Genomic DNA, 13132 nt, shown 5'->3' with positions numbered 1-13132 from the left:
GTCCAGGGTGATGCACGTGCAGGCTGCCCAGCCGGCTGCTGCCAGGCAGGATGCAGAAACCGAGTCATCAGCTGCCTTGTGCTAAGCTAAGCTAGAGTTTTTTCCCTTCCACCTGCTTATTTTCATAAAACGTACGGGCAACTAGTATTTGCAACTTTATTCTTTTAGCAAATAGATAAAAACTAGCCAATGGTTTAGACAAAACTAGTGGTGGAAGAGAAGAAAGAGGAGCATGGACTAATAATAATAATAATAATAATAATAATCTGATCACTAGTCTCATTTATTCATAGGAAACTAGGCTGTCAAATCGTAATTCCATCAGTTCTTTATTTATTTTCATCCACAATGAAGTATTTTTCTGTTATGAGGAAAACCTGAATTACAACTACACAATAAGAACTCTTTTAAATGAACAATTGTCAACATAAAGTAGAGAGGCCTGAATGCTGTCTGCTCTGCAGCCAACAGAGGGCTGTTCTCACTTACTAGGTTATTTTAAATTACTACAAATATTTTGCTTAACATTATAGCATCACCATAAACTTTCTTATCCAGCAAGGGAAAGCATGAAAGATTCAGCATTCAAAAGCTGTGCCGCTCCACTCAGTTCTACCAAAAGCGTGACTCAAGCTGGGTTTTATTATTTCCTGTAACACTTCTTTATTTAAACAAAATAATTTTCTGTCACAGCTAAAGATATTTTGATTCTGAAATTGTGTCATACCTTGAACTATGCCCACTTGGAAGAAAGCGGTCTCCAAACCTACCTCCCTCAAACTCAATGCACATAGAGCTATCATATCACACTGTCTTTCAAGACGTCCTAGAAGAGCCTCATAATTTGCTGGCAGTTTTCTTCTCCCCAGAGGCTGCAGCTCTGCGTTTGGGGTTTTTCTGTTGCTGTTTGGTTTATTTTCTTTTGAGAGGAGAGTAGGTTGTTGAATACCTGGTGGAAACTACTTGCTCTACAAAAAGTATTCCTGTGCAACTTTTGGCACATCTTGAACTGAAAGGTTTTTCCCAAGCCAGGATTTTTTTTTTTTTTCTTTTCTTTAAAATGGTCCAGCCTCCAAATCCCAAAGTTTTTATGGGCTACAGTCCCCAGAATGTTTTCTTTACAAATTGAACATGAAATAGAATATGGGTCAACATGTTTGAGGTTGGAGAATGGTACTCAACAAGGAAAACAGAAACCCCCTAAAACTTAATGAACACAGCACTATATTAGATATTTAAACACAGAGAAAACAGTCATCTAAAAGCCTAAACATCTGATTTTTTTTCTTTTTAAGTGGACATCCACTGCTTTCCCCTCACCCACCAAGTTAGTCACCTTGTTGCAGAAAGCCAACAGGTTGGTTGAGCATAATTTGCCCTCCATAAATCCTTGATGACTATTCCTGATCATGTCTTAGGGTGTATCCGATATAATCCAGTTTACTAGAAATTTTCTCTCCACAATCATGAACATGTTTATGAGGAAAAGCCTCCAATCTCCCTCTCAAGTTCAGAGTTGCAAGCGGCAGTCCAGAACTCCCTTTGACTAAGAGTCTACAAAATGAGGTGGGTCTAGAAGGTCTCATCGCTCTTCACACACAGATTTTTGATGCGTGGGATTTTTGTTCCCATTCTCTCTTTCATAACTTTATGTCCAGAAAAGACTTTAGGCTGACACATAACTGTAGAGCAGTGCAATGCTCCATAAGATGTCCAAATCCTCTTTCATTACTAACCAAGGATATCCAGCTCTTTGCTTAATGACTTCTGAGAACCTGAGAGAACACCTTGTATCTTTCCCAAGAAAAGATACTTAACAAAACAAGTCTCAAATTTCTGAAAAGTAATGACTCTCCTGATGGCACTGAAAAGATCGTGGCAGGACAAGTAAATCAAACTTGCAACCAGGAACCAAAGGCACAAACAAGATATCTACAAATCAAACTACTTCACCTTTCCTAAGGGAAAATATTCCTATTGTGCGGTTTCTCAGCCAACTTTGAGAAGAGAAGCAAAAAGAGGAAAGAAAGAGGATGCGAGGGGTGGCATTTTCAGAAGCAGGTAAAATAAATCCTTCAGACGTATAGGATTATGTGAACTCTTTGAGAAACACTTGCAAATAATCCCTCTGGTGCATTCACAGAGGAACAATCCTGTGTTCTGTACAGGACAGGGGGAGAAAACATTCTAGTCTTTCAATACTGGAGAAAGGTGTTTTGGTGAGAAAAGACATCATTACTGCCCAGAAGAGACAAAGTGAAACAACTTAGGAAGAAAGTTTAGCTGTTCCACAGGCCAACTGACTGAAGATATGTGTCAGTCATGGTACCAACATAACAACAGCAGTAACAACTTTGCTTAAAATACTATTTGATACATAATAGCACACATGCCATATATGCCTCAGACTATCATTCGTTTCAGTAGATTATCACTTAAACTTATGATTTGGAAGAGAAAAATCTACTATACTGCTTTCTTGAACCACAAAGATTGCCATGAAAACCCAGAATAAATCATACAACTAAGAACTTATATTACACTCTTCTTTCTGTATTCATGACAGAGATTTCATAAATACTGTCAAACTGGCATCTCACTAAAACATGATTTTACCCCTTAAAGTGGTTTACGGTGGGCTAAGCAACAAAAAGAGTTGAGCCAGAATGAAGACTAATATGCACCTGTTCTGAAAAAAATCAGGTGGCTCAGATCCCTTTAGAACCAGCAATAAAATTAAGCTTTCAGTTCTTACAATCTTATGAGCAGGAATTGAATTCACAGTGAGTTTCCAATCCCAGTAAATTTTGATTAAATAAGCATCAGAAGTTATTCTAGATAACAACCAATGCCAACTTAGTATTACTTCCAAGTTAAAATCTCATTTAATGCAAATGCTTTTTAATTAACAGTGGAATTTACTCTCAAAGGAAACTCTTCATAATTAGTATTTTTACAATTAATTTGTTTTTGAAAGCCAAAACGTATCGCTGGTCTTAATCTTATTAGTGTTTAAGAATTTTCCACCAAGGCTTCTACCCATTTTTTTCCATGAGTATTGTCTTGCATACTACATGTCTGAACATTCACCTTTTAAAGCAGCTTCCTTCAAAATATTGTCTGACGGCTATAGAAAAACATTGGCTGTTTGACAGCTATTATATTTTTCATTCTTTTTTCAACTCAACTCACAACAAGATTTAGGCATCTGCGGAAAAGGGATGGAGAGCACTCGGAGTTTGTATGCTGTCATTTAGAATTAGTGTTGATGTATTACCTCTGTCACAGCCCAGTGGTGTAAAAACTGGTCCAGATCAGTTAGGTAAAGACGGACAGGTGAAAGCTGTGTCTGGCTAATGTGTGGCTTTCCTCTAATACCCTGGAGACTAGTCAACTCCTCTCTTGAAAACCCTAGAGAAAAAGAAGCAGTACAACAGTATCACAAAACGAGCCAAACACTGTTCTACTTCAACAGCATCATTGACAAAAAACTGTCTTTTAAATTATATCTGCATAACATTTTTTTGTTAAAAGCTCTTGCTTGGTATTTTAAGTTACATATATCAAAACACAAATTCTGACTTCTGAAAGAAAACAAAAATATTTGAAAAATCAATGGCATACCCATTTAAACTATAATGTGGTATAAAAACTGTAAGAGGCCCACATTATGCTGCTATTTTCAACGTATGTATCTTTACAAAATGAAAAAAAAACAGGTATCATGCAAGACAGTTCACTATGTGTTCACAATAACTCAGTAACCTTGTAACATAACCTCAGGTTTTAAAATAAAAAATCATTTGGCTAATTATTTCTAGCCAGGTATTAAATGTTCCAGCAAAACTAGATTACTGCTCCAAAACAGTCACTTTGGTTTTGCTTTTGCTTTCTCGGTTATCAGTACAGCGCGCTCTTCACTGTTTTAGGAAAAAAAGGTAATTTTTGAAAGCGAAGTAGTTGAACATTATCAATGACTGAGGCGATAAAGAAAAGACACTTTCTTTTTACCACAGGACAAATTAATGGAAGATATTTCTCAGAAATATTATGCCATTTTAACCACTGTAATTTCCCAAAGTGGCATCACCCCAGAATACAACTATTTTTATATCTGAGTAAGAATATAGCAGCAGAAATAATTCTGCTCACGTGCTGACCCTGGACAGCTCACTTCAACGTACTTTGATGACTTTATTCTGATGGAATGTTTTTAATAGCATAAGCATGTCCACAGGAAATCCCAGAGGCATTTATATTGTTACGAGCCAATAAAAGCCATCTACTTAAATCTAGAAAAAAATTCTTGTTCAAGTCATCTGCTGAATTTAGGTTTTCCTCATACTTTCCAAAGGAAGTTGCTACAATGAAGAAAATATATGCAAATATTCAGGCTAATGGCAATATAAAGTGTCAAAATAGAGTGTCAAAAATCAGATCAAGAGAAAAAAAAACAGTATCTCATAAAAAAATACATAACAAGTTTAGAATTCTTTCAGGAAGTACTTACTACACCATTTATTCTAAATTAAAACCAGCAATTGACTATCAAATCAAATTTCATTTTGTTAATTCTGAATTATGACATTCACATGGATTACCTATAAGGGTTGAAAACAAGAAGCTGAAATAGTCCACATCATTCACTGAATTATCCTGCACTTGGCACTTCCAGCCTGCAAAGGATGATCTACACAAAACCAATAGCAGATAGTTTATTAAAAACCATATGATTAAGAATTCACAACCTACCTGCACAATACTATGAATTAGCATGACTAAATTGTTAATTCTAGCATTCCTGTTTCTAACTGCTGCTGTTAGAATAGCATTTTAAATAGCTTCAAAAACAGAACTTGCTCTTTTCAAGACAAGTAATATTGAACTTTGTACCCCTACACAGTCTTAGGTTATTAAGTTGATTAAATTACTGAGATAGCAACTTTTCATAAATACCAGTATAACCTTTAATATAGTGATGACAGCCAACACACAGTAAATTAAATTAGGTTTATTTCCCTTATTTAGTAAAAGTCATGACGTTACAAAGTTGGGCTGTATTTTTCATTATATCTACTAGTTTTGATACAGCTCTTTACATTAACAATAGATCCCATTTAAAAGCAGTTTGAGCATCTGTTTTAAGCTATTGAACACAGAACTAAATTAAAAACTTGCTTTGAGATTTAGAACATATAAAGGAGCAATACGCAAAGACAGGAGCAAACCCGTTATCAAAGCTGCCCAACGCTTCCCTTTTTAGGGGCAATCTGTAAGAAGTGGTGTGCCAGCCTACTTTTGTTTCTCAAATTAGAAGCCGTACGTGCTGGTGGAAACTTGGAGCAAGAGATACCACTGATCACCTGATGGTAGCATCTTGCCCGTGTATCAGTGCAGAACCAAGAGAAAGCCAGGAGCTGGGAGCAAGTACATCTCACACGTGCTTTCTTCAAAAGGCTGCAGCTCAGACCTACATCACATTATGCAAAAATGCGTATTATTCAAATTTACTTGTATGCTGCTCTTGGCACTTGCGCTGCAGACTATGGATCTTTCCTGTAAGAGATTGCTGCTTTCTGCTCTTACAATCTTGCAAAATTTCAGAGCTTCCGAATGCAATTTTCCAAGCCAACTATCTGCCTGGGATCACTTTTTTCCTAATTTCTGTTCACTAACAGCCAAAATGGCTTAGCTCATGGGTAACAAAATTCTGGAAAGCTTGTTTTTCAGAAATTTTTTACAACTCCATGTTTTGGGAACAAAAAACATCGGATTTGGAATAACTTTGTGCCAGGCATGTACACTTTGCCACCCCATGAAAATCCATCCACAATATTTCAGCATCCACAAAAATGACAGCTAGAATATGCACGTGTCTGGAGCAACTCAAGAAGAAAGGGAAAAAAAAAAAAAAAGGAATTTCAGAATTTCTTTAAATTAAAGAAAAAATTCAGGATTTAATCAGACTACCACATAGGATAATTAATTCTAGGGGGAAAAAAAAAAAAAAAGAAAATCACAGCTAGGTGAGAGAGAACAAAGATAGGCTTTATTAAATAAAGCTCCCACTTCACATTGTATCCTTAATGGCAAATCTTTATTTCCAGGCATATTTCAGGCAATCTAGTGATTTTGCAGTGCAGGCAGCTCTGTATGGTCCCTTCCTAGTTCCTAGAAGGCCTTCGGTCCTCCTGGCTCGCTGCTTCCTTTTCTTAACCTGTAGTCTCTCAATCTCTCTGCATTCGTAAGGCTGCCACTTGGCTGCCAACACTGAGTTCTCCAGACACAAACCCTTTGGCTGTGGCCCGAAGTCTTCTGCCAGGAGAAGGAACAATTTCCAAGAGATTTCACACATACTCAACTAAATCAGCAAGAGGTCTTGCAACTTATTTCCCCAGAGATTCTACATAAGGTGAATATTCACACGAGAATTAGATCCATATACCAGAAGAGAGAATGAAGTCCATGTCCTGTTCAGTAAAGGGGCAGAAGCTGCCTGAATCCAATGCAGAGGGACCACAAGTCAGACTTGAGGTCACTCATTACACCAGAATAAGCATTGGGGAGCATGAAGATAGATGCAGGATAATTTAGGACTTACTGGACACAGAAATCCAAACTGTGATGCAATCACTGAGCAAAATGGTGGGAATGCAAGAGGTTGGAAGAGATACATCAGATGACAAGCTGCGAAGGGAATCAGGGAAATGTGAAAATAAAAAAAATTTTGGGCAGGAAGACAGAAAACGTGGAAAGAACTTGTGATAAGCCCGAATTCAGGGAGTAGGGACTTGCATGACAAAGCTAGTCAGAATCTGGTTTAAAATAATATAAAATATAAAAATCTTTTTCCATGCAACAGTTAGCAGATGTGTCGAATTCCTCATAAAAGGACCAGTGGATGCAAGTATTTTACATGAAGTCCAGAAGAAACTGAAGAAAGACTCAGATTCACTGCAGGCTAGTAAACACATAAACTGCAATAGGTTCAGGAGATCCCTGGACGTGCAAAATGATTCTGAAGCTCATTGCTAAACATCTGGAATTTTTTAAACACTTCAGCGGTTTTGTTTTTCTACCCACATTTGACTATCTGCACACTCTCAAAACAAGTGTTTTAAGCATCCTAACAGCATGCCAAGCTAACCGCCACTGATGAAGACATAAGAGGAAGCGGAGAGAATCGCTGCTGTTCTGCCCCAGGAACACGGCGGCAGTGTAAGACACAAGCCCTTGACAGAGCTATTAAATGGTTTTAAGACTCATCTACAAGCAGAACTACGCTGAGACTCACACACACAAAACCAAGATCCCCAAATTCAGTTGCAGTTTACTTTTTTAAAAAAGTGAAAGCTATTACATACATAAAAGAAGCCTCAATGTTAAAAGGAGCATTAAGGTTAAAAATAATCTAGCATTCAATTTAGAAAGTGACAGAGAAAGTTGCCTATAATCTGCAGCTTGGCCTCTTTGTGCATATGCCTTAAGAGTACGATAATATTATGTGTCATATCTTCTCTAAAAAAATCTATGCCTAGTTCAAATCAGGGATGAATGGATCGATCAGAATTATGCAATGAAGGATAACACAGCCTGGCCTGTTCCTGCCTTATTTATTGCATCATCTATAATGTGCACAGCATATGAGGCATGAGATGGTTAAAAAAAGTAGAAGAAGGGATTAGCTCACAAATTCAGGTAAACAAATAGGTTTTAGGCATTATACTGGATCACCCTCCTATCTGTATTGCAGAGGTTCTATGAGATGCTAGATAAATACTTTTTAAAATTGGAGGACAGAGAGTCAGTGGTAACACATTTCTCCAAGTATCATCAGATGAGGTATTAATTTACTTTTAGAATAGAAAAAACCCCACATTATTCATGGTGGACGCTTTTCTCATCCCTTCTTTCTGCTAGTTATCACTAGCCCTGCAACAGTTCAACAGTGAGTAAAAGACTAAAAGGGCAGTAACAGCTGTGGAGCGATACAGGTTCATTCATCTTAACGAGCAGCACATAGATCCATCTGATCTCTACTGCTCCACTTGCACTTACAGTGAAATTGAAGTCAATCCTTTGCTTTCAAGATAGAAAATGCTAAATATTCTGAAAACTCAGTGCCCAAAAGTTTCATGTTGAATTCCTAAAGTTAGCAGGTACTTCTATGTACTTCTGTCTACAGCTTTTCCTTGCCTCAGTTCCTCATCTGTAAGTTGGGAAAAATACCACCTCCTCATCTCCTACAGCTGTGAAAATAATTGAGCACAAGACAAAATTCCATGGGCAGGGGGAATCACTTTGTTTTCCGAGTGGGACATAATACAATAGACAAAACATGGAGCCTTCTACTGAAACAACAAGGACAAAGCGTCACATTATGTAGACACTCCTCCAGTGAGCATGATGCACTCAGTACAGGATGTAGGACAGAAAAGTGACATGAGATCATGTAATCAAAGACTAGATAAGGATCTCACAGATATATCGTAACAAATTAAGACCAAGACTGATGTCTTTCTAATATTACAAATACAAGCAGAACAGCATTAGAGCACAAGAGAATTTTGTTTAAATACAAGTCTAACCAGTTGTCAATGCCTCAATCACCTTAAAACCCAAGTGTCTATAATGTAGCTAAAGCTGCTCAATTGTGAGGTTTGTGTTAAAGGAAATCAGAAATAAGATAAAGAACACAGAACAAAAGAAATTTAATTCTAGAATGAATGTTGATATACGACAAATACATTGGAAATTATTTCAAAAAAATCTCAGTTTAATATATTAAGACTACCATGGATAATTAAGAACTAGGTGCACTTTTAAAATATGTTTTCAAGATGCTTGTAAATTACATGTTAGACATCTAACTAAAAAAAAAAAAAAAATCTGATTTATAGGTGGAAGAGAGGTAATAAGCTAATTATAACCTCCCTTTTTTGAATAAATTTTTACTGACAATGGGAACCTGTTATCAAATTACATATGAGTGAGACCTCTCCAGTCAGCTAGTCCAAACCCACATTAACTATGATGAGTTACAGTGTTGTAATTTCCATAAGATTACCTGCTCTCCACGAGAACCTCTCTACTGAGGTTTAGAATTACACCTTTAGGTAACCTGCTCTGTACGCCAAATGGTATTAAAAGAAAAGCTGAATCTAATTAACTTAAAAATCACTGCTTCTCTTGCCATTAGCATAGCAAATATTTCTCAGTCACAGCAACTGTGCAATGCATTCCTTTTATCACTCGCTGCTAACTTTTCTTTTAACTCCAGATGGACGTCACTACTTTTGTTGACTCTATTGTTATTTTCAGGTTGGACTGTATCTCACAGTTGTAAAATAAAACAACTGCAGTTTGTGCACAAGTGGTTATTTCTCAACTACAGATTATTATCTGTGTGTTTCCTGACCTAAACTAGCTACCGATTGATTTCTGGTTCAGGTTTAAGGTGTCAGTTTTGACTTATGTAGTCATAAGAAGTCTTTGGGTAATTTAGAGGTCTCTGGTAGAAGAATTCTGATGAACCTTGCTGCAGTCATTTTAAAAATTATCCTTTCACTTGTCCTCCTGTAAAACACACTGCTCAAACTCCAACTCAGACAGCAAGGCACCTATCAAGCACTCCAAATTTTGCTTAGAATTTGGGTTGGGTTTTTGATATTTTTGTGTTGCTGTTGTTCAGCAATAAAATGAAAGAAGTGTAATGAATCTCAAAACCCCCTGAGTTCAGTCTTCAAGTATTTTTAAAGCAAAACAAGAAAAAGCAAATGCAAGATTCACAATTCTTCTGAGGCATTGATACTGTCACCCTTTTGTTCATAAATGTGAGACTTACAGAACTCAAGAAGTGTAAGATCAACGGTCTGGGGTTTTTTTCAAGGAAACTAAAATCCATTTTTTTCACCTTCCAGGAAAGTGCTTCCACCGCCATAATAGAGAATATTCTAGCGCAGGGTGTTCCTAAAGCTTTACAGGATTAAACATTCGCAAGAGAATAGCCTGAGAAACCTAACTTAACTTAGACTGTGGTAGGTGATACCATTTTAGATTTATTTTATCAACCATTGATCACAGATTTAAAATAAGGCCTCCTACAATTGTTTCTTTAATTCTAGGTCATAAAGTCATTCTAAAAGGAGTTTCCCCTCTGTTTCTTCCACTGATACTTCTGTTTCACACAGAACACGTGAATATTCATAGCCACAGCCACCAGCTGATTCACTCATTTCCTAAAATAACCTAACTGCATTCCAGGCCTCAACTCCGTGAAAATTTAATAAAATTAATATAATTTATTTATGTATTATTAAATTAAGTACACTTCCTCAAAATAGTTCAATGACTAAGTCACTGTGTTAGGAAATAGGAAATCAACCTCCCCTTCAGATGAAGACAGTGAACCCAGATTTTCTGCATCCTCAGCAAGTGCTTTAACCACTGAGATACTAATAATAAATTGTCCTTCAAACACAGGAGCAGAAAATTTCCCAAGAGTCTGTACACCCAGCAGACAAACAGTGCTTGAGACCAGCACTCAGGCAAGATAAGGCTATAGAACAGAAGCTATATGAATTCTGCCCATCTCTGATCATCAGAGAAGAAACTGTGCTGGTTCCCGTGCCAGAACGACTCTTCAGGAAGACCTGTTGTAACTTCAAGCAGCTGCACAACATCTTATGGAACCCAACAAAACAGAAGGCAATTACCAGGATGAGATGGCATTCACCATGCAAAGGAGCTCCAAGGGAAGGCAAGGATGAACTGAACTACTAGCAGCTGAGAGCAACCCACCATCTGAGAACTTCCCTGACACCTTCCCTAACAGAGGCTGTGGAGTGGCAAACATGGTGATGTTTTTTGGGTTTTTTTGGTTTTGTTTTAAAAAAAAGTTCCATGTAACTAAGGTCTGTAACTTTAATGCCTGTACTAGGCAAACTAATACACACTATAATGATGGATAAAATTAGTTGACACGTGAATACCTATGTCATGCTTAGGAACAGACAGAATGGTTTCTGAAGAAAGAATTTTTGCCTTGCATATCTCTTAGAAATCTTCTTAAGGGGTAGGTGCACATGAATATGGAAGACCCTATAATACTTAGGAAAAACAATTCCAGAAAACTAAGCAGCCACAGTGTAGGAACAAAGGTCCTTACATCAAGAGATAATTGGTTTAAAAGTAGGAAATGCTGGGTAGAACTAACTGATCAGCTTATGCAGTGGAAGATAGACATCACCGGAGGTTCACAAGATCTGTGCCAGCACTGGGCTGTACAGCCTATTCAGGAACAACCCAGAAAGAGAGATGAGAAAGTCCACTAGCAACATTTATGTTATTTAGTATACCGAAGTACTTAGTATAGCAGCATGCAGCTAAGCAAGTCTACCCTGTCTTTTTTTTTTCTTGCCAAAGCTATTCAGTCAGTTCATCTACCTAAAGTCTGAAGATGACACACCACCACCTTCCAGATGCACATTCTGTTGTTCTGCAGCTCATCAGGATACAGCTGAGCAGCTCTTTTTGCCTATCTAGGAGTTCAGTTAATGCCTTGGAAATATCAGAAGCAGAGTAAAGTGGTTCTTCCACAATAGCTGGAATAATCACACTACAACCAAGAAGTTGTTTGCACTGCATGAAACAGGGCTGAGTTTTCCTACACAACCCAGGACCACAGATGTGTAGGACAATACCACTTATGACTTGTGAATCTTCCACTGTGATCAACCAGGCACTGCATTGAGAAAAAGTCTTTACTAATCCACAGAAATGGGGTAAAGAAAAGGTTTCCTCTTTCTTTTGGCTTCCTATTTTTACGACCTGTGCCATCTATGACCTCTCAACACAGTGAGTCTAATATCAGCCCAGAAGTTTATCTATCAAGATAAAACTGTTCAGCTACTATCAGTACTCATGTGGAGCAGGAGACTTCCACAGATACACTGTAGCATCCTTCTCTAGAGCTAAGAGGACTTCATTCAAACTCTTCAGCACACTGCTCAGGGGTCACTGTCTGAGCCCAGAAACACTGCTCTGCTGAATAAAACCACGCTAGGACAACACTGTACAGATGTGTCTTCTAGCCAGGCTCCTCACAGGATTGTTATGAATGTCTCATGTTTTACATAGACACCAAGCTGCCTAACTAGTAGCAGCGCTGTCTGACAACCATTTTAAATGGTGCTTACATGTAAAAACACCTGTCAAATATGCGGTAATGGAACAATTATGGAATTAGCTATTCTGGAGAACTTGGCAAGTATGTTACAATACATCCCAAACACTCCCTTGTTCTCATTCTCAGGAACTGTGTGTGTATAAACAACAATATACACCGGAAGGGGAAAAACCACCTGCAAACACCATACTAGGACTGCTGCACCTTTATGGAACAAAAATATAAAGCATTTTCCCCCACTGCAGGCATATACTTGTACTACTGTAAAATATGTTCTTTTAAAACACTAAAAAGCCCTGTGACAATACTTATCACAGCTTTGGCATAGTTTATTCCTGTTTAGCTTTGATAAAAAATAATTTCTGTCAAATTGAAATGCAACTGCTTGCAAGTACAAACTCAGGTTCCTGCATCAACTTAATCAAATCAGTTTCGTGTTACATTGTTAACAAGGATCAGCACGCTCAGTTTTCGTACCAGTTCTCGAAGACACAGGAAACCAAGACTGTCACAAGCTGATGTTGAAATACTTTAAAAAAGAAAAATTTTTTAAAAAAATTCAATCTTTGAATACTTCTCCAACACTATACCCATCTCATTATTCACACCATCTTAGCTCCAGGTAGCACAGGTCCTGAACACAAACTCTGAGAGCAAGTGAAGAGTTTTTACCTTCCTTTTCCTCTAACAAGTTACCATATGTAGGCAATGGTTTGTTAGCGTGAATTTTTTGTTTTAACTTTCATTATCTCTTTTGAAGGATCAAGTGTTTCCATTTGAAGATGTGGCAAAATACAACAAACATCTGCAAGGAATTACCAGGGATTTGGGGAAAAATATGAACACTATTTTAAGAAAATAACAATTTGAGCTATGCATTGTTAAAAATAAGCCTGTCAGCTACTCATTTGCTCCATGGTTGCAAAGGTTGTCTGAAGAAAGGAA

The 13132-nt window shown here is 37.5% G+C and overlaps 1 protein-coding gene across 1 annotated transcript in view; it reads right to left on the bottom strand.

Moving 5' to 3' along the window:
- TEX10 (testis expressed 10) overlaps nt 1-13132 on the bottom strand; it is a 58304-nt gene that overhangs the window by 13375 nt on the left and 31797 nt on the right. The window contains 2 exon segments of the mRNA XM_009586853.1: nt 3278-3411; nt 4602-4690. Coding sequence (XP_009585148.1) covers nt 3278-3411; nt 4602-4690 — 223 coding nt within the window.

The sequence above is a fragment of the Fulmarus glacialis genome, unplaced genomic scaffold (assembly GCF_000690835.1).
Source record: "Fulmarus glacialis isolate BGI_N327 unplaced genomic scaffold, ASM69083v1 scaffold1621, whole genome shotgun sequence".
NCBI lineage: Eukaryota > Metazoa > Chordata > Aves > Procellariiformes > Procellariidae > Fulmarus > Fulmarus glacialis.
The sequence above is the reverse complement of the archived record's forward strand: the minus strand, read 5'-3'. Positions and strand labels throughout refer to the sequence as shown.